This window comes from Chelonoidis abingdonii, chromosome 6 (genome assembly GCF_003597395.2).
Source record: "Chelonoidis abingdonii isolate Lonesome George chromosome 6, CheloAbing_2.0, whole genome shotgun sequence".
Taxonomy (NCBI): Eukaryota; Metazoa; Chordata; order Testudines; family Testudinidae; genus Chelonoidis; species Chelonoidis abingdonii.
This window is the reverse complement of record NC_133774.1, coordinates 20,077,175-20,103,482: the sequence shown is the minus strand read 5'-3', so window position 1 is coordinate 20,103,482 and position 26,308 is coordinate 20,077,175. Positions and strand designations below refer to the sequence as shown.

At 38.2% G+C, this 26,308-nt stretch overlaps 1 protein-coding gene across 18 annotated transcripts in view; it reads left to right on the top strand.

Annotated features, from left to right (window-relative positions):
• The window catches only part of TCF4 (transcription factor 4), a 357,326-nt gene that overhangs the window by 288,025 nt on the left and 42,993 nt on the right, over window positions 1–26,308 (top strand). For all 18 annotated transcript variants that reach the window (XM_032779777.2, XM_032779781.2, XM_032779778.2 and 15 more), the window contains 3 exons: window positions 15,077–15,182; window positions 18,126–18,259; window positions 22,831–22,963. In XM_032779777.2, the coding sequence (XP_032635668.1) occupies window positions 15,077–15,182; window positions 18,126–18,259; window positions 22,831–22,963 (373 nt within the window). The remainder of the gene's footprint in view (window positions 1–15,076; window positions 15,183–18,125; window positions 18,260–22,830; window positions 22,964–26,308) is intronic.

Genomic DNA, 26,308 nt, shown 5'->3' with positions numbered 1-26,308 from the left:
TGATTTCACCCCTCTCCTAACCAGCATTGCCACTTTTGGGCCGTGCTGGTCTCCTGTAGCCATCCTTGTATCTGAGGGATTTGGGCTGCTTCATACTGCCACCGCCTCCTCCACTGGTGGACTTCTGCTTAGGAGCCTTTACACTGATGTCAGTGGAAGCCAGAGTAAATCAAGGCTGAATAGCCATATATCTCTAGTCAGTTCTTTGGGGTTCAAGCATGTCAGTTCCATTGTTTACTGTATTCACCCACGAAAGCTCATGCTCCAAAACGTCTGTTAGTCTATAAGGTGCCACAGGACTCCTTATTGTTTTATTGTTAGTTTATATTCTCTGGGCCATTGACTTCAATGGAGCTATGCTAATTTACAGTAGCTGAGAATCTGGCCGTCTGATGTTTAGAGGACATAAAACATGATTTGCAGGAATTTCTTGGGGTTTTTTTGGGCAAATAGATAAGCTCTAATTTACGAGTTGTATATTCTTCAGACCACTTGATCATGCTGTGCTAGGTAGATAATGTCTAGTGCCACTGGAAAATTGCAGGATTAAGGCTCATTTCTTTCACAGAAATTTTGGAGAAAAATATGGTCAGATGTCTGATACAGTCACTGTCTTTGCATGCATTTCTAAAGAGACCGTAGCAAATAAGAAACACAAAATGATTCTCAATAAATCAGGTGGGGAAAAAAAGCTATGAAGTTGATACTGAAATGAAGTAAAATAAGTGAAATGCTGATCTTCCTTTTCTCTACTTCTGCTGGGAACTCCTTTTTTAAAAGGCTTGGGGATGTGCTAATTTAAATTAAATGTGAATAAGAATTTATATGTGACAACCACCGCTGAATCTCTGCAGATGGCACCTTGTTCTTTTCATAATCACTTTTATTTCTGTCTCTCATTCTTTTTCCTTTGCCTACTCATTTATTCCTTCACTTTTGGTTTGATGCTGACTTGCTGAGCACCTGCAACTGCTATTGAAATAATTGGAATTGCAGGATGCTCATCATCTCTCAGGATCAACCCCTAATTTCTCTCACCCGTTACATCTTTCTCTTCATTCTTGCATGCACTGTTGCATTCCACTCCCTGCCTTTGTGCGTCTCTTTCCTCCTTGTTCCTCTCCTCTGTATTTCTTGGCTTCCCTTTTGATTTACTTTACTTTACTTTACTTTTTGGCTTTCCTTTCCATATCTCTGTTGCCTTCCCACACGTGCTCTTCCTGATCCAGGTTCCTCAGGATCCTTTTCCGAAATATGCCATAGCTAGGACACTTTCTTTCCATTAACCAAAAATGAGGGTTGCAATCTTAAAAATAAGGGTTACACCCTAAGGTAATGCGTTAATTCAGCCATTTCCTTCACTCTTACCACTTCTCAATATATAAACTGGCTTTTGTGGAGGCAGTAACTCTTGTCTGTGACTGACAGACGCCTGGTTTTGGTGGGAATCGTTGTCTTTGCTTGTTTCTCTGCTTCCTCTATTTTGTTTTCTGTGTTCTGGCTTTTCTCTTCTTCCCATCTCTCCTTCCCAGATGCTTTCACTATTAGACAATAACAGCAATTTTAGTGTCTACAAGAAGCATGACCAGTACCTAATGCTGGAAATGTTGCCAGCATCTGACATCTGAGGCTAATAGCATTTCTTGGGCAAAATTCCTGCTATTTTTCACAGGGTTAACTCTGTTGGGGTTAGTGGAGTTACTCCCAATTTACATGGGGAGTGTAAAAATAGTAGATTAAGCCCCTGATGTCTAATTTGAGTTCTCTCTGGGATAGTGCCCTAACCTTTCCCAGGGAGGTAAAAATAACATCTCAGACTCACATGTGCCATTTCTTCCTCCTTCCTTCTCTCCCAAGATCCCAGTTACTCTGAAGATGAGGAACAAGCACAATTTTGGTGGGAGGCTATGCAGACATGATCACTCTAACCAGCAGCCAAAGTCTGTTTACCATCCTATACCTCTCTACAGTCTCCAAGTATCATTTCATTTGGGTGACATGAAGTTTCTCCTCTCCATCTAGATGAATTTTGGTCTGTGGTGCTGCCTATTTGTAGGTTTCATTACTGGTGATGCTGAAAGACTTCTGAGATTCTGCCTTCTTTCCCTCCCTGTTTGCCCCCTCTCTGAGTTGTTCCCTCATTGCCTTCACACCTGTTTTGATTTGTATACTGAGAACATCGCTTTGGTATTTGTTCTCCTCCTTATTTTGCAATCCCATTTTTACCTCTAAGCTTTGTCCTCCCATTATTCTCTCTTTTCCTTTCTGCTTCATTTTCCCCTTTCCCTCATTCTCTTAACCTGGTTTGTTCTCCCTTCTTCTGTTTTTTTCTCACAATTCATTGCACTGTCTTTTCTTCATCCTCTTTTTCTCACTGTTCTCTCTCATCCTTCTCCATTTTCTTCCTGTAGCGCATATTAGAAGGAACTCCAAGCTCATTGGACCATTTGGGAAACTACACCTTCTGATAATCTTATTTTCCAGGAGTATTTATGAAACATTAGGGAGAAGGGTACAGCCTGCCAATTGGGTCTGTCAAAGCTGGGGAACAATGGAGCAATGGAAGAAACTGCAGAATCAGTTGTTAAAGTGTATCTGCAATTTCCAAGCCTCAGTAGTAACAACAGAGGATGATGATATTTGTACATATACTGCTTTGTTGGTAATTTGGGAAAGTATGACAATATTGAGAAATGGCAGAAAGAAATCAGTCTGAATAAAAACTATCCAGTCCATTTATGTTGTTGTTTCTTTTTTAGAATGTATATTACAGCATAGGGATGACATAATGTAATTTAAAAAAAAATTAATTGACCCTTTTTTAACTTAGGCCATTCACAAGATGTGTAGTATTCAATAGTTCCATCTGGAAAATGTTTTACCTCCACTGAATCTGTGGAGTTACAATATCGTATAGGGTGGGATAAGAAAAAAAAGACAGTTAATGTTTAGTGTATGTTTCAAATAAGACAGTTGTTTGTGTAGAAGTGACTGGTGGTGCAATTGGAAGAAACACTGCTCAGCAGATGGGTGGTTTGGTCCAGATCTTTATATTTCACCTCAGAATGAGTTGTGGTTTATAAATCTGGCACTTTGCAGGAACTTTTTTGAATCTACACCAGTCTCTCCAAATTTCTGCTCGATCACATAAGTGCAACAAAAAACAAAACAACAAAAACAACCCAACACCATGCACAGCAGCATGCTATACTGCTAATTTTGTTAAAGTCAAAGGAATCTGAGAAATTTTCTGGACCCTCTCAATCATTATACAGGCAAGACTTCCACATCAAAACGGCAGTTGCTCGGACAATCCCAGTCAGTTTGTTGGTAGAAAACGGTGACACATTTAAAAAGCTTTAGCAGAGGAGATTTCAGAGCATCATGGCTAGGGCACTGCACTAATTCTACTTGTAATAAGTTTATGATGAGGGTTAGTGTTTCTGTTGTTATTGTCACCAGCAGGAGCACAGACAATGGTGAGAAGTGAAACTGTTTAAAACGTACAGTCTAAATATAACTTTTTTTGGTACTCAGCATAAGGTTGCAGGAGAATTCATGTTAATTAAAGAATATGGTGCAAAATGTGAGGCAGAGACCATCCTTGATTTTGTGATCAGACTCACACCTGCATTCATTTTCTGCAGTGCTCAGCAGCCTTCTTCATTAACCCTGGGCAACCTTTAACCTCCTGTTCGCCCCCAGGGCTTTACTTTTGCCAGTGATCCCTTTTCGGCTTTGTGACTTACAGGTGGTTACTGTAGCTATGTACACTTGTTTTTCATGGTGCACCGTGCACTTAACGACTCAGTGGGACCTGCAATTTCATACCTCTCATGGGGGTGGGGTGGTTTGCATGTGCTTTTCTATTTTGTGGCTCATATGGTATCAATTACTTTATTCGATGGCAACGCCAAGCCCTAGGCCTTTTGCATGTTTGTCCTGTGAGAAAGATCTGGAAGAGCCGACATCTGGTTTTGATTGCTGCAATTGCAGGTTGATAGAATAAACGCAGGGTGAGGTGGGTGGGTTTTCCTTCCGGCCCTTTCCACTCTGGGCTGGTAATGCGCTTCAGTTGTGGAGCTGGTCTTTTCATCATCTCACTCCTCCCCCAGTCCCTCCAAATAACCAGCAGCAACATGTGGCCCAAATTAGGGACCTGTGATTTAAAAAAGCTTCCTTCTGCTGGAAACCTAGCATAGGTCAGTCCAAAAAATGGAGAATCTGCTCATAACATGTAGAAAAGGACAAAATGATTTTAACTAAAAGTCAGGGAAAGTTGTCCCTACATTAGCAAAATAGGCAGCGCTAGGGAGAATGAATAAAGGGGCTAATGAAATGCGTGTTTGTTTCCTTTTGGAGGGGCAATGCTAGAGCTGACTCATCTACCCAGTATGGGTGAATCTTAGCTTTACTGAACTAGAGACAGTAGGGGGTACCCAGAAACTATCTCCTCATTACTGCTGCTCAGCAGGGATTGTATATATAAGTGTGCCTAGGGAATGACTAGCAGAGTGGGAAAAAGCAGGCAAAGTGATTATATAGGAAGAAATAGTGACTTTTTAATGTTGCTGATTAAAGTGTTTTGCTTTATAACATTTATGTGTTGATTGTGCTTCCAAGCCAGCTTTCCTTGCGATGCCACCCCACAGACGTGCAGTGCTCACTGTGTGCCTCTTCATATCGACATTTATTTTAAGTCTTCCACCAAAAATTAGGAATTCAAATAGGCTGAAAAGTTAATGAGGAGTCTTGTTTGAAAATAGTGCTGTGAGCATCCTCATTCATAGGAACTGAAAACAGAAAGCCATGACCAAAAAAGTTTAACTGCATCCAAAATGCAAATCACAGGGGTGGGGAATGAGACCTGAGCATCCAGTTACAGCAACTCAGGCAGAAAATGATGGTCAAATTCTTTATCCAATTCTTATTTTGGAGGTCAGTCTGTACCATATCCAAAACCAATAGGCATCATAAAAACTGGAGATCCGTCAAAGGGGAATTTTACAAGAAGAGGGGCTCTCCTGCAGAGAGAAACTTCTGCAGTGGATGTTTATTACTTTCTCAGGTATTTGCTTAAGAGAGTTTTTCTTTCTGTATGAGGCTGACCTCTGCTAGTGCAGCCCAGATCATTTCGATGAGTAGACTTATTCTTTTTGACAGTCCTGATAGCCATTACATTATGCCATTTAAGTAAGATTCTTATAATTTAATAGATGTTCTCTTTTGAAATCTTCATTTTAAGGGAGTTTCACCATGTATTAGGATCTGTAGACTGATAGGTTATTCTGTTCTCAAATGTTTCCTTATATCAGGTATATTTGAAGTGGATTTCACTGTATCTAGAAATATGCAGCCTTAAATCAATACTGTATTTTACAGCTTGCACTTCACATTTAAGCTTGGCATTCAAAGCAATATATTTTGTTTAATTTATCGTCCTATGTGAAGGCCAGACAGGTGGCTTGCTGTGTTTTGCCTTGTGTTGACACCAGAGTTCTCATTGCCATAGCATCATGGAGGGGAAGCCCTTAGCCACAACTGGGAAACAAGGATTGCTTTTCTCTGTACAACTCCTGAGCAGAAAATGTTGAGAGGTATTTTAGTGTGAGAGAAGAATGAGAGTTCTCTGGCAATAGTACAACCCAGGCTTGAGAATGGAAAAGGAGGAGTTAAATTTATATAGGAAAAATGATGGCCAACGTTGAAGGGGTATTTGAAAACCTTATGATTTCTGCTCAGACATAGTTTCTAAACACCTACTCCTGGCTGTCAGCAAAAACTCTGATGAAAAGGACTTCACAGAGATTTGGGGGACAACATCCAACACAGTAAAAGGTGTGGTAATTTGTACTTACATAGAATCTTTCATTTAGGGATCTCAAAGCCCTTTACAAATGTGCTGGTACTGTTATGCCATTGTTTACAGATGATGATGCCAGGGCATAGAGAGGTTAAGTCACTTGCCTGTGGTCACACAGTGAGTTAATGAGAGAGTCAGGTACAGAACTCATGATGTCTGACTTCCGATCTCTATTCAAACCTTAGCCCACATTGTATACTTCCTTAAACGATAGTGTTGTAGGATATGAATTAACTGCCTTTTACTTGCTTTTGTATTTCCCAAGGCTGCCTGTTCTTTTTTAGTAAACTCTCCAGCTGTACAATTCTTTTCTTCTACCGTACTGAAGTTTTTATTACATAGCATCATCCTGTATATACCATGGACTTTTCCCCAGGTACCCATTTGTCTTTGGAGTGGTCTGCACTGACAGTATTTCAACACTCCATGGTCAGTCTTAGCTCCTCATCATAAGGAGGCAGTCTTTTCAAAAGACAGATAAACCTTTCTACTGATATCCCAGGCTCTGGAAGCTCACCTAAATCCTACTTAGCATTTTTTCACCTGATCGTAGTAGCAGAATTTGAATAAGAAACTTTCAAATGTAATAGACTTCATGTGTTAGGCCCCTTACACGAGTCAGTTTAGTGGAAAAAAAAGAAAACATTTTGAAACATGTAGTTTACCGCTGTAATTAGTATTAATAAATTAACTAATAACTAACCTTATAGCTGCTCTAACATATTCTAGAGATGTTCAGCCCATTCATTTTTGTTTCCTTCATGATAGTGTTCATGTGATCACCGGAGTTCTTCCCCTCCTAAGACCATCATTCTGTTATCATACATTGAATTCAGTTTGGCTCCCCTCCATCTTTTATTGATCCAGATCTGAAATTTCACTGCATTTCACTAGTATTAATCTAGAAGTTTTGTTTTTGCTATTTCAAAACGAGTAATAGGTTATTTACAGTTGAAGGAATGAATAGAATCATAAGACTGGAAGGGACCTCGAGAGGCCATCTAGTCCAGTCCCCTGCACTCATGGCAGGACTAAATATTATCTAGACCATCCTTGACAGGTGTTTATCTAACCTGCTCTTAAAAATCTCCAATGATGGAGATTCCACAACCTCCCTAGGCAATTTATTCCAGTGCTTAACTACCCTGACAGGAAGTTTTTCCCAATGTCCAACCTAAACTGCTTTGGCTGCAGTTTAAGCCCGTTGCTTCTTGTCCTATCCTCAGAGATTAAGCAGAAAAATTCTGCTGCCTCCTCCTTGTAACAGCCTTTTAACGACAAACTGTTATCCTGTTCCCTTTTAGTCTTCTCTTTTTCCAGACTAAACGAACCCAATTTTTTAAATCTTCCCTCATAGGTCATATTTTCTATACTTTTAGTCGTTTTTGTTGCTCTTCTTTGGACTTTATACAATTTTCCACATCTTCCCTGAACTGTGGCTCCTAAACGTCCAGTGTCCCTTTCTAGCCTTACTAATCAGTTCTTTTCACTAACTTTAAGGCAATGAGTTTCCTAAAAAATTAACGGAGAAAAGAACATTTGGAATTTCCAGGCTGGCTTGCAAAATTTAACATCATGTGATAATTTTTTCATTATGTCACATTACATAGTGCCTTCTTCAGAACTTTCCCATCATGACACAAAATCATTTTTTAATTCAGAATGTCATGTGTTAAAATATTTGGATCTATAATGTATTTTCTGTGAACTCAGCAAAACAACTGTACACATCTGTAGTTCCGCAATCATCCTATTCTACTACAAGTTAGGCCTGTTTTTCTTTCAAAAATTTGGATTGAGTTATTGAGCTGATTTTTGTTTTTCAGTAATTATTCAGTATAATTTATGTGCCTCTTTAAATAATGACATAGAAACTATTGCTATTTCAAAAATTTAGCTTGCAAACTTTTATGGGTGGATAAATCTGAAATAAAATATCAAGGTTTCTGAGATTTTTAAAAATGATTGTGTGGCAGGGGATATTGGAAGAATGGCAGGGAGATGCAGGCTACTTAAAATATTCCATATTCACAGAAGTTAGTCATCTCCTTCATTCACTTCCTTTCCTGTAGAAAATATTGCATCCCAGTGATATAATGAAAAGCAAATCTGTAGCTGTCTTCACCTTCTTGTGTCAGGGAGCATGCATCTTTGCTCTTAACTAGTATCATGATGTCAAGTTGAAGGATGAAAAGCAAAGGCTGGAACTCAGTAGTGTTTTAAAGACCTGACAATATAATGGGTGTTTTGTTTGAGTAAATGTTGCCAGATCAAGCTCCCTTTCAGTAAATACAGGATCAGGACAGCTCTCTGTAAGATCTTGAACTCCGCTAGTTAGGCCAGGCACAGCAAAATCTGGGTTAGTTTATATGAATCCAGTGGCTTTCATTTTGTAAAACTATACAAATCTGTCTGACCGTGGTCACTCACACCTATTTTCCCAGTTTCATGACATTTTGTAAGCTAGTATTTATTTTGGATATTTTCCCATCACTTCCCTACATAAAAATCTTTCTGTCTTCCTCTCCTTTCAGTATTTTTGTGTCCTTCACCCCTTAACTGACAAAATCAGACTTTCACATGCAGAAGTTGCCAGCTTGGCATTTACCAAAGTTTTACTCATTGTTTTTGCACAAGCCCTGTGAAAAGTGAAAAATCCCATGTTTCCCATGCTAAGAAAAATGTTTTGACCCAGCTTATTTCTGATCATTGCCCTGGTGAGTTTCCTATATTAAAAACTGGTTAATGTTGGGATGTCAAATCTGGAAGATGAAATGTGTCTGTTTCTATTATACCTGTTGGATGAGCGATTTTTCCAAGCAAGTGCAAATCTACGATACATGAAAGCTTGACTGTACCGGTGAAGACGTGTTAAGAAACACTGGCATATGGTTTTCTCTAAATCTGCTTAGAGTGCTAATGTCATGAATTTTGGTTATTTTCAGAATGTTTCCCCAATGGTATTATTCAGAAGGACTCTCCTACACAAAAGGACTCCTTGGACACATACGCTGTAATGTTGTCTAAGGTCCAGTGATGTGAGATCTATGGTGGAGATGTTCCAATGCATAAATGGCAGCTGCCTAACACACATTGACTTTCAGTGGGAGTTGAGCACATAAGTACAGTTTGTGCCTTTGAAAAACATCCTGCTTGTAACTAGGAAATCTTTGGTCCTCTGGCAGTATATTCTGGATTTCTTTTCTTTTTTGGTCTTACTCTTTGCACTTGCTGTGTAAAATTGTCTGTCTGTCACCAAAAAGCATGGTGGGTGCCCATGGCAAAGTAGTAGCTAGAGTATTAGTTGTATGCCGTGGGGCTGAAATTCAGTTTCATGTAAGCCTACTGTTGAAGGGGAGCTTAGTGCAGGCTTGAAAGGGCAGCAGAGTCCTGGCCATGATCTATATTTATATAGGGCCAACTGCCATGCCACACAGGAATGGTCTCCCCTGCAAAAAATGGCTATGGAAGAGCTGTAAAGCTCACCCAACACCATGTCAGTAGTTTGGGATAATGAATTTAGTCCCTCAATTCACTCTTTACTCGGGTTTTGTTTGTGGGTTCAAGAAAGATTAAATTCACCCTCCATCTGTTAGATGTTTATAGGTACCATCCTTAATCCTGGTTATGGAGCCAGCTCCCAAATTGACTTGCAGTAGGACAAATGGAACCAGAAAAAAGGAACGTTTCATCTGGTCCAAATTTGAAGGAATTATATGTTGGCACATATTCAGATATGGTCAAGTTGCTCAGGTGGCTGTCAGAGGGCCTTTCTGTGATGCACCATCTCAAAAGTAATAGCAGATGTACAGAGTCTGCTAACTTAGTGCCAAGACCAGGAGAAATACAGGTGTTCAAATAAAGTAGTGGTTGAAGCTTTAGGCCAGGAAGCATGGTAAAGATCAGCTTTAGAAGTAACTTAAATGTTAATACCAGCACCATAGTGGGTCAGGTTAAATTTACTATTAGTTTTAATCACAATGATTTTCGAAAATGCATAAAAAGTCCTGTGGAGCATGACTTATAGTCTATACAGTAATATCTAAGCCTGCTTGTTTAATTGAACTGAATTTATTTTTGAATTAAAAACATTTGAGAATTGTTTTGTGGTTCAGATAAAGGAGGATGTACTACCTGACTACATATAAATTTGTATATGCTACCTGTATAAATTGTATTGTGTACGTACGTCTGTGTATATATGTATGTATTTCATCTGCGCATGTGTATCTATAGTATACTTACATATTCAGAGATAATATTTATTTTGTTCAGCTACTCACATGTACATATCATGCTGTTGGACACAGTATAGTTCGTAAAATTTTCAAAAACAGCTAAGGGCTTGTCTACCTGGTGGAGTAATGTATACTGTGGGGTTGCAATTTCTAAAGGGCACCAAGGTATAGCTCATTAGTTGGTCCATGAAGATCCTGCTGATGCTCACTGAAGGTTCCCTGATGAGCATAAATGTAATCCTCAGGAACCTTCAGTGAGCACCAGCAGGATCTACATGGACCAATTAATGAGCTACGCATTAGTGCCCTTTAGAAATCACATTTTCTTAGTGTGCATTACCCCACCATGTAGACAAGCCCTAAGTGAAAATTCTACCCAGAAGTTTCACCTACAAAACCTGGAGTTGTGGGCAAAAGGAACCATCAGCATAAGGAGTTGGTCAACTTGTGTGCACAAATGGGATTTTGCAGGGGGATTTTGTGGTTGCAATTTGTGCACCCGCATTTAAAAATTTGACTTTCTAGTTTTGTGATTTGTATTGTTAGCAAATAATGAAGTGAATCACAGGCACAAATTAGTGAATAAGTCAATCAAATGAGTGTGTGTGTATGTGTGTGTGTATATATATATATATATTCATTTCCCTCAGGAGCATTTGATAATACATCTACAATGCAGTACTTTTCATATTTAATAGAGAAGACTCGTGAATCTGTTGCTTCTGCTTTAACTTTTTTTAAATAAAGCTACATCTTTGAAATGTAGTTTGAAATAATTATCGGCATGAGCAGATGAGCCAAGACTAGGAGATGTGAGAGGGGAAAAGCTGGAATACACATGGAGCATTTTGTTTTACCATATCTTCGTTCTATTTTTAAATACCCTAAAAAAGAGATATTTATTTATGTCATTTTTATAAAATCCATTTTCTAAACATACATATTGGACTAAATTCAGAGCTGATGTGTAAAGCGGGGTATGGTACGTGTGGAGAAGTAAGTCCAAGGAAGTCAAGTGAATCCACTTTGAACTTTGGCAGGTATAAATTACAGTGGAAACAAGAGGATGTGTTTAGTTGTATTTCATACCACACTCCTCTTGTGCAGTGCTATTCATTTACACCACTTTACACACTGCCTCTGAATTTGGTGCAGTAAGGTTTTTTTGCCATTACATGGCTTTGAGTTTCATGGTATACTGTAAAACTTTCATTAACAGGAAATCTTCAGGTCTTCTGTTGCCTAAGGTTTGCACAAAACACATCAGATTTACAAGACCACATGTGTTGGAAGGACTTTCTAAATTTAGGTTCTTGTGCTGGTTCCCTCAACCCCCAGTTCTGTGGTGTTTTGCTTTCCTACTCCATTCCATTTGATGCACTGGCAGCCTCAGAGGTCAGATCAGGATTTAGCAAGTTTTACTTCGTTGCTGCTGGCACACAGAGAAGAATACAAGGGAAGCAGTGGAGGTAGGTCAGCAGAGAAGGGGAGGTCATGAGAGGTGCTGGAAAGGGAGGAACATAAGAAGGGGAACAATGAGATGGGGAAGCTGGGAAGCCAGAACAAGTAAAATGGAGGAAGAAGAGATGTGAAAATATCTGATTGGTAAAAAGGCTTCCACTTTAGATTATAGTTAATTCTTCAGGATGCTTCTCCCTGCAAGTTAAGGTACAATATGTGATATATACAAAATGTTCTAAAATAGAAATGAAATTGCATTTGATTTTACTGTAAAAAGTATAAAATACTTCATCTTGATTTGTTTCTTCCCTGAAAACTGTGCTAACCTCTGGCATAGAGATCTTTGGCTTTAAATGTGGGGCTATTTTCCTAGCAGACTTTAGTCCACCAATTAGGGGGGAAATGGCACCTTTTAACTGCAGCAGATCAATCTTTTATCTCTTACTAGCAGAGATAAAAATAGTCCACTCTTTATAGATTGGTCTTTTGTTTACTTAAATACAAAGGGTTCCATGCTTACTACTTCTGCAGAGCTGCATTGCTATCATTGTCCTCTCCTGAATAGTAACATTAAATTGGAGCTACATTCAGTCGGAAGGTCAAGGGGTAACACAAAGATGACAAGGCAGGTAAGGAAGTTACAAGGAGAAAGCTCCTCTTTTTCAAAGGTCAGCCTTTCTGCAAAAGTCAGCTTGGGCCAGAGTAGCTAGCTGATAGCTGTTTAGTGGGTTATGTGAAAGCAGTTAGTGGTCCTATTCCAGTTCCTAACTGGCCTACTTGTTCACAGATTCAGCAGAAAAGCCACAGACTGAATAAGCGTGCAACTGAACGGCGAGACTGGTACTTCCAGGTCAGCATTGAAGCATGTTGGCAAGGCAGTGTGAGGAAGCATGCAGTGTCCCTTCCATGTTCAGTGGCTAGATGCGTTCAGACTCAAGAACTGTTCATCTAGCACCTTTCATGAGCACGACATTCACAAAAGGAAAGATTTTAAAAATCCAGTAGCACCTCCCCTTTTTAAATAAGTAAAGTCAAAGATGTAGGGAAAAGTTGTAGAGCGATGTAACTGGATGGGTGGAGGGAGATAGGCATTGAAGCATCTATTTCAAACTGTTAAGAATCTTTATATAACATTGCTTACATCTTTATCTGGTTCCCACATGTACTTGTAATTTAAAAAACCATCCTACTGTTAACCACACCTGCTTTAAAAAAAGCAACAGAACAGAATGTTAATGTACTCTAAAATGAACACCATTTAAAAACTTTATTAATCACACACAGTAGTTAAATATATCATAGTATTTGTGGGATAATGAAAGTTATAGTAAAGATAAATACCACAATGCAGTACACCTCAATTTTAATATTAATCACTCTATATATTGGTTGCTTATTTTTTAAAAATGTAGCTATGTAAGCCTTCTCCAATATATATGTTTTTCAGTCAGTATACACTGGTTGAAGGTTACATTGTTTAAAGTGTGAGAAGTCTCTGAAGAGTGTATAAGTTGAATGACCAGTAAACTCCCTTCTGTGTTATTTCTTCTTTCTGACATTTATATTATATTACTGTGCTATCATATAGTAGTAATATTGTAGTATATCATCTGTTATTCCTCCTTCAGATCTGTCTTTAACCTGAAGCAGTTGTTTTAGCATTAAATCTGACATCAAGGACTTCTAAAAATCCCTGTCATCTCTTTATTATCACTCTCTAATACTATCAACAAGATACATTAAGCAGTTCCAAGGGAAATGATTTTTGGCTATTGCTGACAGACCTTTGGTCTAGATTTGTTTGTGCTCTTCTGTTTGGAGTCTTACTGTTTCCTTTTGCCTTTACTAGAAGTCTTCAAACAAATATTACTATGTTCTGATTCTGTGACTGGCACTTTGCTTACAGTAAGCTGAATGAAACTACATAAGTAGCATCTGGATATTAAATACCTTTCTGTTTCTCAGGCGCTGAGTGCCCTGAATTGATGTCAGTAGGAGCTGAGGGTCCCCAATATCGTGAAGACTCTAAATTGGGGGAGAGGGGGAAACTGACGTGCATATAGAGTTTATCTTTTAATTTTATTGTTTAGTGCACTGTGCACCTTACATAAAGACCCTACAGGATAGTTTGAAAATGTGTGTAAAAAATTTCAACAAATCTTTGTATTTTCACGTGTTTGCATACATCTTATTTAAATTCATACGTACAGGAAAACTTCTTGCAGAAGTGCTTAGAGCCTGATTCTGCCAACCTTACTTAGGTAAAGTAGTCCCTTACACATCAGATAGCCTTGCTGAAATCAACAGGACAACTTCCAGAATAAGTTACTCAGCATAAGGGTAGCTCTTAGTTTTCTGTTTATTTGTTGAGAGAAATCATTTGATTTCTCTTGTAATGTTTGTGAGATACATATGCGCATAGGTGGAATTTTTTTCTAACATTGCTTGCAGTTGTATTTTATTGGTGGATTTCTCTTTTCCTTTGCTGTGACCTGTGAATGTCAGAGTAGGCTGTCTGCCAATTTTGTGATCTGCTGCCTGCTTCAAAATGGAGGCAGGAAGGTATCCATTTTCATCAAGAAGATGACAGTGCTTCAGTCTTCCTGACCATCTGGAGAGAGGAACTTTTTAATCAGAAACAAAAAATTGAGGATTTAATATACATATATAATATATAAATTTAGCAAAAGAAAACTCAGAGTTAAACTATACCTTCTGAGTGCAGTCTTTTTTTCTTTTATGTTGTTCTGGTTAACACAACAAGAAAATACAAGAACTATTTTTGTAAAAAGCTAGTTTCAGAACTCTCTGGTGTATTAGTAAACAAATGTAAGTAAATTAGTCTTTTGGCACACATACTAAGTTTATTGCACACACAAATATAAAAAAGAAGGTTTTTTCCCTCGATGCACACACATGCTGTGTTGGTGGTCTTGTGTAAATCCAGGTTTTTAATAGTGCTTTCAAGCTGCTCTGCAAAGACCTAGTAACATGGGAATTTAATATCCCAAGATATGTTTATAATTTTCAGTGCCCTTGATAGTGCTGTTTTCTAAATTTCATTTTTGCGTTTAGGGAACAAAGAGTTTGACTTCTCCACACTGCTTTCATTTTTGTCCTTAAATGTGTGAAAGCTGCGTACTTTCATGTAATAAATCAGTATTGTTTCATCTTCTCAATTCTTTCAAGCTCCGTAAGATACCAGGTCCAACATATGTTAGTTGTACAGTATATTTACAGCTAGAAATGGTTTGACAAACACCTCACAAATATTCTTGTCTAAGGCTGGAAAATGTCAGACCTACGTTTCTTTTGAAGCTTAAAATTTGTTTTCTTTTCACACAAATGCTGAGATTTTTGTATTCCAAAAGAAGTATTGTGTAATGTTAGGAACTGATTTAGACTGAACAAGGTAAATATTGAGTATTTAATTCCTGCTTCTTTTCTAAAGCAACATGCCTTGAAATATTTCAGTCATTGCTAAAGGCATACTAAATTAATCCTTTTTCCTTAGGTTTATGCCCCGTCAGCAAGCACTGCTGACTACAATAGGGATTCACCAGGTTATCCATCCTCAAAACCAGCAGCCAGCACTTTTCCTAGCTCCTTCTTCATGCAAGGTAAGATGCTGCTTTCAAAGAGAAATATATTGTGCATACATTTCATGTATGTATTTATTGACATACGTGTATTAGAGACATCATGGAATATCATCCTGTGTGCTATTATGTTACCTTTAAAATGAAGACCTGTAATGCATGGACCATTATGACTAAGAGCATCTTGTTTGATCCTGTAATGAAATATAATGAAATAACTTATTAGATTCTGATCATTTGAATTACTTTAGGCTTTCTTTTCAAAGAGTTTGTGTACATGCATATATGTTATACATTTATTAAATGCTCATAATATGCATGGGTACTTTGTGTATAAATCTGTGTCTGTGTATAAGGGAGAGAATTTATAAAGTGTATAATATTTACAGTACACACCATAAAGTGTCTGTATGTAATATATACTCTGTATTATAGCAACTTCTAAATCTGTTCTTAAATTAACTACATAGTGTCTCTCATTTTAAACTGTTAGTTTCTACACGTTCTCTGTTGTATATTGATAATGTATTTCTTGCAATTATTCATACTTACAACCCATTGAAATAAAGTTTCAAGTAACTTATTAGTTAGAAGTCCTGGAGTGAGTCAATGAAACAATGTATTTAGAAGTGTAGGACCCACATTTTCCCCTACTTAGAGCCTAAGAACCACATTCAGGCCATGAATCTGTAAACAAATATGCATCTTGATATGTTCTCAGCTATTTTCTGCTAAACATGTGCAGAAGTGTTTGTGGAAATGGGACTCTGATTTCCTGGGGTCCCTCCTTTGCATCCAAAAAAAAAAATCTGATTCCATCTCACATCACTTTTAATGTGGCACATGGAGAGTACAGGTCTATACTTCACTTCCACTGAGTGACTAGACTAAGCCACTGTGATCAGAAAGGAGTATTTCCTGCTGTGACCTATAGTTTGTTTATATTATTGATAGGGAACATAAAAGTAAGGATGTTCATATCTAGGATTTTGGTTTTGTCCTATCACCAGGGGTGCTGGAACAATTTGTATAGTGGGAGTACTGAGAGCCATTGAGCCAAACTGTAAATCCTGTATATAATGGAAACCACTTCAAGCCGGGGGTGAGGCAGCACTCCTCGATCCAGCACCGATAGCTATCACTATGTTTTACATTTAGTTTTGGAGTCAGGAAGAGAGGTTGAAGCCTAGCAGAGTAGCTGTGCAGCAAGCACAGCAGGAAATTGAAGTAGATGTACCCCCCCGACAGGCTGAGCTGTTGCCTTAATATTAAGAAAAGAGCATTCATCAGGCTTAGATCTCAGCTATTTATGGAGTCAAAGGTTTGCAAGCTGCTCCACCACATCTGACTGTTAGAAGCAACAAGTCACCATATCAGATGCTGCTCTTTCTACTTCCCAAACTCACTTGTTTCTGCCTGATACCTGTGTACTCCGAGCAGGGAATTTAATACAGCACTCTCAATCAGTGGTAGTGCAGTGGTTCTGTATTACCCCTCATGAGAGAGAGACCATTACAAAGGGAGACAGAGATAAGAGAACATATGGGCTTGGCTACATACGAAACTCCAAAGCACTGCTGCAGGAGTGCTCCCGCGGCAGCGCTTTGAAGTGCGAGTGTGGTCGCGGCACCAGCACTGGGAGAGAGCTCTCCCAGCGTTGCAGGTACTCCACCTCCCCGTGGGGAATAGCTTACAGCACTGGGAGCCGCGGGCAGTGTTTACACTGGCGCTTTACAGCGCTGTAACTTGCTGCGCTCGGGTGTGTTTTTTCACACCCCTGAGCGAGAAATTTGCAGCGCTGTAAAGTGCCAGTGTAGCCAAGAGTCCCATTCCATCAGTTCTCTGGAAGATGATTGGTATATGCTGCAAAGACCTATGCCCTCTCCCTTGTTGAACCAGAAATTGAGGGCATGGGCTATAAACAATGAACCTGTGATCTCAAATTTAAATTGTGAAAATTCACAGAACAATCAATTATAGAATTGAATAAAGGGGAAACCAGAAGAGTTCTATACAAATTAAGCATTTGTAGAAACTAATAGAGAATGCTAACCTTTCTCTAATTTTTTTAACGATCTGTTAAGAGATTTGTTAGTGATATAAATCTCTGCTTAATTGGGATTCAGAACACCTATGAAAAGGTTATTATGCTTTGTTAAATGTTATGAGACTGTTCCATTAAGGAACAAAAAATCTTGATCATTATAGATTTACTCCCAAGGATCTAGTTAAATGTAAAAAGTGTGGTTAAGTAGGCTAGGCACCCCTTTTAAGTGTTTGACATGATTTAGGGGATAACTTCTGAAAGTCAGAGACGCAGCCTGTATCTCATTGTATTACAACTGAGTCACCCAGAAGGCATAGGAATGTTTGGTGCAGAAATACAAAACGGCTTGTGTATTTGCAAAGGAAGTAATACCTCTCTAAGAACTGACACCTCTTAATGACACACCAAATCACCTGTGTCCAGGAAGTGTCATCATTCAAAGGTTGTTAGACCACTCTAAATTCAGATTTAAACCTTCATAGTTCATTGTATATTGAAGCTCATATTTTGTCCCAGCTGAAATTTGTAGTAACTTGAAGTATATGTATTTAAGCTTGTGATAAAATGGCAGGAATAAAACTTTAGAGAAACTTTTAGTATCAGTTATGTGACTGACTTGAAATGATTCAGGATGATACTGTTATTCGCTGTTGCTCAGTTCAGCTTAATTTTTTATTAAGAGCATGCTTTTATGTTAAATTTGTGTAGCCCTTAGGAGGCAAAAAGACTATATACAGCACTCCTTTTATGGCTGCTGTCTTGTAATGTAAGCAATTAACCAACACAATGATACATTGCATATGCATCAAGCTCCATTAGGACAGTTATTTTAAAGTTTACAGGAAAACAAAACAAAACAATTATATAACCAAGATTTATGGCCTTCAGAGAAGCCACATTTTCTTTCTTTTCTACAGATGGTCATCACAGCAGTGACCCATGGAGCTCCTCCAGTGGGATGAATCAGCCTGGTTATGGAGGAATGTTGGGCAATTCTTCTCATATTCCACAGTCTAGCAGCTACTGCAGCCTGCATCCACATGACCGTTTGGTAAGTTAACCTTCTAATGCACATGAGTACATGTATGGAGAGAGAGAATACATAACGGCATGATGTGGGACAAAGGGTTTATTGATACTCATTTGGGATGACCTGCATAAGTCACTCATAGCTTTGCCATTTGAGAAGAAAGTGCCCATACCAAGCTCATGTCATTAAGATGTTTTTATTGACCCACAGTGTAATCTCATGCCACATATTTTACAAAATAAGTATCTCAGAAGTGGTGGATTATACATTCATCCATCTGCAAAACTTATTACCTTAGTTATCATTGTGCAAACCTCTAAAATTACCTAAAATCGTTTTTCTGTGAAAACTGTTTCTATTATAAGGTCCTATGTATCTATCAGCACTGGAAGCATATAATTTGCATCATTGGAAAGTTGGCAGCCAATCTTCCTATCAGGTAGTATAAAACTCCTGGTTCTGTCCCTGAAGAATCATAAGATATCAGAGCTTTACACTATCCATTCTACATGATATACCAACATAATTCTGGCGAAGAAGTCGGGGTGGAGGATTAGGAAGAAGGATGTCATTTCTTATAGGTTGTTCCTTTAGTTTAAGTCTCAGTGGAAATTAATTGCCTAGTGAAATGAGCATAGTTTTATATTTATTACATGGACATCACTACACGTGAGATTTGGACACTTGTATGCACATTATTATATATATTACATTTTCCTCAACTTCCTTTGTATTTCTGAGTTTTTAGATAACTCTGTCTATTCCTTATTTTGCAAAAATATTTTTAAATATTTTAATAAATATTAGTGGAACACCATGCTGTTCCTTCATTGCCTTGTCAATACAGAAGCAGTTTGGCAGGACTAATTCAGACTGTGATATTTGATTGGACCAAAAGGAGAACTGCACAGACATTGGGAGTATTCTCCTAACATCATTGCTGAGCTGATGCTGTGCACAAACAACAGAATCTTGTCGACTCCCACTGCATTAGAAACACAAGGGAAAGTATACTAGGCAAAGCAAAATGACAAGACTGGTGAAGAGAGGTTCTTTTCCCCCCAAAACTTGTAAATTATTTCAGCTACAGAGAGAGAAACTTTTTTCTAAGTTATTTCCATGTGACCATCATAGGTTCAAATGAGACACATTATTGGGTTTAGATTCAGATTTTACTTATCAGAGACTATGAAAAAGGAGCCAAGGGTACTGAAAAGATAGATATTGTTTTTAGGTGAACTAGGCTAAATTTTGGAGGAGTATGGCTGTCCATAAAACTTAACATAGACTTCTTTTTAGCTAGAAAATGGTATACTTCTTGTTGTAACTGAATTATCTTTAGGGGGAGAAAAATATAGGTTTAAAATACAGGTTTGTGAATTTTGTTTTGTGAACTGAAAAAAATAGTTCAAGAAATTCACAAAACATCAAACTTCACAAGGTTAATAAATCCCTAGTTACAACCAATATAAAATAGCAGCTCAGACACGTCTATTTAATGTGCAATATGTGGGCATCAAAACAATCCTAACTCTTCCCTGTCGTGAAACAGTAAGGAAAAAAAAAATCGAATGTGTCTTTCAAAAAAAAAAAAACTAATCTGGGACCATGCGCTAATATTCGTTAATAATAAATGTATGGTTCTTGCATGGTGTCATTACATTACATAAGGTTGTTTGAGTGGCCTTGTTTCTTTCAAGTTTAACCGTAACTTAAATCTTTGGTTGATAAGGCTTTGGGATAGTTACAGCGTCTTTGGTAATGATCTGTACTGTAAATCGATGATAGGTACTCTCAACCTTAACACGTTCCAAATGTAGTTTTTATCTGGGAATTACTATTTGGCCTAATTGTCAGAGGTGGTGAGCACCAAGGGCTAGATTCACTATGAAAATCAGGTGTGGTGACATGCAGCCTTGCCAAGCATATCTTTTAGGTGTCTAGAAAATCACTGTGATTCAGAAAGTACGAATTAGGCTTTCATGCGCCTTATACGATAAATGGAAGGAGATAGGAACCTCAAAATGGGAGTCACAAAAGCCAGCATCTTAGGTGACAGTCCACCTAAGCTAGCCAATGGGAGCTATCAAAGAGAGGGTTTCTTTCTCAAGCCCTACTCTTCTTAGGGAAATAAGTGCCTAAATCCAGGCTGCAGGGAGGTGCCTCCCTCTGCTTGGGATTCTCATCAGCAAACCCTCCATTGACCCATGGGAGTCAAGTCATTTTTGCAAGAAGAAGGCAGGGAAGAAGAACAATGACTTTTAGCTCAGTAGTTTGAACACTCACCAGGGATGTGGGAGGCCTTCAGTTCAAGTTCCCTCTTTGCCTGAGGTGGGAGAAGGCATTTGCACAGGACTCTGCTACCTCTCAGGATATTCCCTCTGTTTGTCCTGTTGAAGCTGCTCCACTCTGGATAAATTGGGGCCGCCTCAATAACCAGTCCCCCTGCTCCAGTAACTTTTAAAATTACTAATTCACAGTTCTTGTGTGGGGCTTGAACCGGTAAGTGAGCTCTGAACATGCTTACAATTGGGCCCTGTGGGGGAGTTATGCAGAGGAGAGCCTATTTTCCCATCTCTCTGGGGCTGAGGTGTCCAGATGTGTAGAGTGAAGCAGCAGTGTGTGTGCATGCTCAGAGGCAGAAACATAAAACACCTAGGGAAAATTTACTGCAAAAATTTTGGTGCTGAGCTAGGTTAGGCACCTACAGTGTTCGGTGGCAGCGGAGCAGGGGCTTTATGGATCCCAGTGGATCATAATTCTGGGATTTAGGCACCTAAAGTGACAGTTAGGAGCCTAAGTCCTTTTATCAGAGGGGTAACTGTGTTAGTCTGGATCTGTAAAAAGCAACAAAGAGTCCTGTGGCACCTTACAGACTAACAAATGTATTGGAGCATGGGCTTTCATGAGTGAATGCCCCCTTTGTCAGACACACGTGAATCCTTTTGTGAATCTAGACCCCGGAGCTCCCATTGACATCAATGTGAGTTGCAGGTGCTCAGCACTTCAGAACCTTGGGTCCATATTATTTATTGTCCCACTTCTCTATATAAGCAAGGTCTTCTGTGCATAAGGTAGCACGAGGGGAGGCAATAGTATTTTAATTGGTGCCCTATATGATTTCTACTGGGACAAAAGTGGGAAGTCAGCACTTTTAGTATATGCAGAGACTGTTGAGGAAAGCCAGAATAACTTCACTTCAAGCTGTACATATATGTAAAATCTCTTGAATTGTTAGTTAACTGGTGATACTGCAGTGCCAATACAGACAGCACAAATAAATAGTTGCTGTTTCTTATTTCTGTTTTCTCATGGATTATATTTTTTGTTTGTTTGTTTTAATAGTTGCTTAGAATGCAGAGTACAATTTCCTCGTCAGATTGCATACATTTTAAGGCAGATCCCATGTTTGAGCTAAAATATTTGGTGGTATCCCTTTGATGTTTTCCCCTAAGAAATGATAAAAACTTACTTGCTGATCATGAAGCACCATTTCTGTATGGGTGTCATGGAACAGAACTCAGCAAGGGTCATGGCATTACTCAGATTTAGACTGTTACCCTAAACAATCACTGTTTACTGATTTGTGAGCAGTGTGGCAAACTCTCTTAACCCATGTTAACTTCAGCCTGTTGGACCATGAGTTGCTATCCTAGGGTGCTTTATGTGTGAGTCAAAGCCTGAAATCTTTATTCAGTCTTTACTCAGACTGAAACCCTGTTAGACTCAATTGAAGTTCTGACTGCGTAAGGAATGTAGGTTTTGGCTATATAACTGCATGATGTGCTTATGTCCTTGTAACTTTGAGGTAGACAGAATCCAAGTATTTGGTACTTAAATATCAAAAGTACCATAAAAGTAAGAGAATAATAAAAAATAGAGAGACAATTTTGTGGCCCAAATCCTGTGCTTGGTGTAGGACTCCATATAGAGGTAGAGCACAAAGATGGCTTTATGCTACTTTTATATTCCCCTGAACCAGGGGTTGTTTTAATTTATTCCCTGTTCCCCATGGAGCCACTGCAGCAACCAGGGATTACAGAGGCACAGTGATACCCTCTTTTTGTTAGGACTTGTCTGCACATACAGACCACAAATAGACCTGCCATCAATGCATCACCCATGGAGTCTTCGATACTTTTATTCACCAGCTTTATAGTGCATCTCCAAGAAGCAGAGGTAGACAATTTGGCTCATTAGATCAACTAGTCTATGCCGGTGATGGCTTGTTTCCATACAGAATATATTCTAATGCTTTGTCAGGTCTAGTTTTAAATTTCACAAGGTAATGCAGATTCTATAACTTTCTTCAGGAGATTGTTTCTCCAACTAATAGATATTACTGTCACCAAGTTTTTCCTTGTTTGCAGCATACATTTTCTTTCTTAATTTCATCCTATAGTATCAGAGTTTATTAGCCTTACTGCATGGATGTCTGAGTAGAAAAAATTACTCATTCCTTTATACACATGACAACAAGACCTGCTTCTTAAGGTGAAATACTGTAATAATCCTGAATTAAGTGATCCAGACAGTCCGTCTTTCATGCTTTATTATTTAAATTGTTCCACTTTTTATACTTTCTGCTACAGAGCTACCCGTCACACTCCTCAGCAGACATCAATTCCAGTCTTCCTCCGATGTCCACTTTCCACCGTAGTGGTACAAATCATTACAATGCTTCTTCCTGCACGCCACCTGCTAATGGAACAGACAGTATAATGGGTGAGTTGCAGAGAGATCTCCATATGAATATGAATACAGCATTGCTCTCCTGACATCTCATCTGCTTTGATGCAGTATATTGCTACTGAACCTTTCTGTTTTAAGAATTTTTTTAATTTATTTCCTAATATATTCGATACTTTAGAAGAAAACTTTCTTCCAATATGTGTCCAGAAAGATTATAAATATAATAGAAATGGGATTTAAATAAATATATTGTACCTGACCTATTGCCTTCCTTACTCATATTTTTAAATATTTTCTCTTGGTTATTTAAGTGTCTAAATATAGCATTTAATTCTGTAAAGCACTTTGGTTTAAAGTTTGTACTGAAGACACTACACAAACTAGGCGCCTGATGCTGTTGGCTTTGAAGTCGATGGGAAGTCAAATTTTATTGAATTAAGCTCCCCCTTTAATTGCATACAGTTTCTTGTGAACTGATAATTCACTCAATATATTTTAATGTTCATCCCCTTCAATTTTTTATTTGATTTCCACACAGTGTGGTAGAAATCAGTGATGGCAGCATGTTTGTGTAATAAGAAGAGAGCCTTCTTTTCTGATGTTACTGATATTTTTGTAACAAACTCTGTAAATTGATAGCATACATCTGTATACTTTCTTAAATATTTGGCTTATTCTGGTTCAGACTTAAATACAGGAAATAAAGAAATATTGGCTTGCCTGTATCACAAAGAACAAATAAAGCTAATTAAATACTTGGTAACTAGGGAACACATAGTTTGACACATGTTTCAGATTACACAGGATTCAGTATAAAATGACTTTAAGCAGGACTAATGCAGTAAGAATGGAGGGTGAGTTCAAGTATTAACACATGGGCATCATATTTTTCAAGGTCTCTAAACAAAGGAAAAATGTAATAGTCTCTTCTTCATTTGTCACTCTCTGAGATAATTGTATCCCTTTACAGTATAGGATTTCTGTGCTCAATCTTCCCATTCCATTGAGAAGTCTTCTTTTACAATGAGTTCCTTGCTTTTTTGTGAGCATGACATACACAAATCATTATCTCACAAAGAGTCCGATAGCACCAGATTTAATGCATCAAACTTCTGTGCCTGGTTTTGTAATAGCCTTAAAGATAACAATATAGGGGCTCAGAATATTTGAGGAATGGAATTTGAATATATTTCATTTTGAATCCAGTCTTCAGGCCCTAAGCAGACGGTTTCTGATTTGGCCACCCATACTCACATTGACTAGTAATTTACTACTGCAGCAGGTCAAAATTTTCTAAATTTAAAAATTTCAACTAACATTTTTGATGACAATTCAGTTTTTCACTAAAGCCCTAAAAATTTGCAACAAAATATTTTCAGGCTTTTTGACCAATCTGTGCTTACTATGTGGCTAGACCCATTGGGCTACCAAGCAAAATCAAGTCCTAAGGGATTTTTGTGATATTTAATGTCCAGCAAGTGCTTGAGTATCCTTAAAACATATTCTTGACAGCAAACAGAACTATTTATTGCTAGTAAATTCCATATAGCTAGACACTTTTGTAATTAATATTACTTGTGCAGTTAAGATCAACTGTGTTCAGAAGACCTGTGATCTTTTTTAACTGCATTGGATAAAAGAAATTTTCTGAATAGAATACATGACAACATTGACTAGAAATGATTTTTAATCCGATGCACAGTATTCCCGAGGTCCAAAGCTATGCAATTTTTAAGCAACCAGTTATTAAGATAAATTTAGTACAGTATATGCTAAAGATTACTTCAGAATACCTGTCTGATTCATGTATTAATCCTCCTTGCTGCTTTGACTTCTAATGACATGTTTCTATTACATGATGCATTGCAATATACAGTTTTTCTAGTAGTAACTTTGTGTGTGTTTCCCCTTGAGACCTCGGGTTCACATTAATTTTGCTATTAGAGCAGTCACATAATACTGCATTTTATTTTTTTTACAAGATTTGTAAAGCTTCCAGATCCAGTGAAGTGATGAACAGTCACATAGCTCAAGAGCAATATGAAGTTTATCCAATAATGTTAATACTTCATAGTTTGGGAAGTCCATCAACTAAAGATATCAAGTTGAGCTAAGTTTTCTTTCTACACAAAGTTATAACTTCCATTCTACCTTCATATTAAGTGCTGTCCAATCAAAAAGAGCATGATTTTATAAGTTTGGATTCTAGTGTAAGATGTCTGGATTCTTTAATGGGAATGTTTCATTATAGATGTGCATCCAGTGTCCTGTCAGTTACATTGACTTGAGGTTCTAGAGCTAATTATAGCTATTGAGATACAGGTGTCTGGGAATTTATTCAAAGAATCCAAGATTTTCAGTCTGAATCACAGAAGTTAGAAATGGAAAAGAACTACTTCATCATCTCGTACGTCCCACTGCCCGTACAGGATTGTTCCTACAGGAACTTGGTGAGAGGTTTCTAAGCAGTTAAGTATAACATTGTATATATATAGTCTTCAAATAGTTAGGGACCCACACCATTAATCCATCTGTCACTGGGGTAGAAAAAGTCGTTCATATTCTCTTTATTATATTAGCAGAGGTATGTTAAGTAGAAGTATAGCTCAAAATTAGAGCAATAACATTTGCTACTCATTTTCAAATCCAGTTGTAAAATAGAGAGTCCTAAGCTTCCAAGCCAGCATTTTCTCCCTCATCCTGCCTAAGCTTGGTCACAGTATCAAAGGAGCTCTACCTCCCTCAAACAGAGTCAAAATCCATGGACTATAGCATTTCCAAGATATCAATCTCTTCATTCTAGCCAGCCTCTCACACTGCAGTAGCACTGGCTTTCTAGCAGTCTAAGCAATGACCTTTACTGTTGGCAGGGCAGGGAAACTCACATGCATGTTAGGTCTGCATTCTGAGATAGATATTTGTATTCAAATCAATCTAATTTGGGGAAAATAAGAACTGACTCAAATTTTTGTTCATCATGCTAACTGAATCTAACCCTCTATTCAGGTTCAGAGTCATTTGACTATTTCAGCCAGTGAAGCCCAGGCAACAAGTATTTCAAACAAACCATCCGCCCCTAAATTTCAGTGATAGTCTCGTACCATCCCCATGTCCAGAATGCCTTCATCCTTTGGACCTGTTAATGATTACAGAGACCTAGCAACAACAGTAACACTAAACACTAAAATTGAAAACTTTGTGAAGATACTTGTGCCATTCACTCTCCTTCCATCCACGTCATTCCTCCTCCTTGTCGTTCTGCTACCTTTACATCCATGTTTCTGCCCCTGTACTGACAATCCCAATCTGATTTGACTAAGGCTAATCTGCACTACAAACTAGGGGTAGGATTCCCCTGCTGGTGTACCCATACTTGTG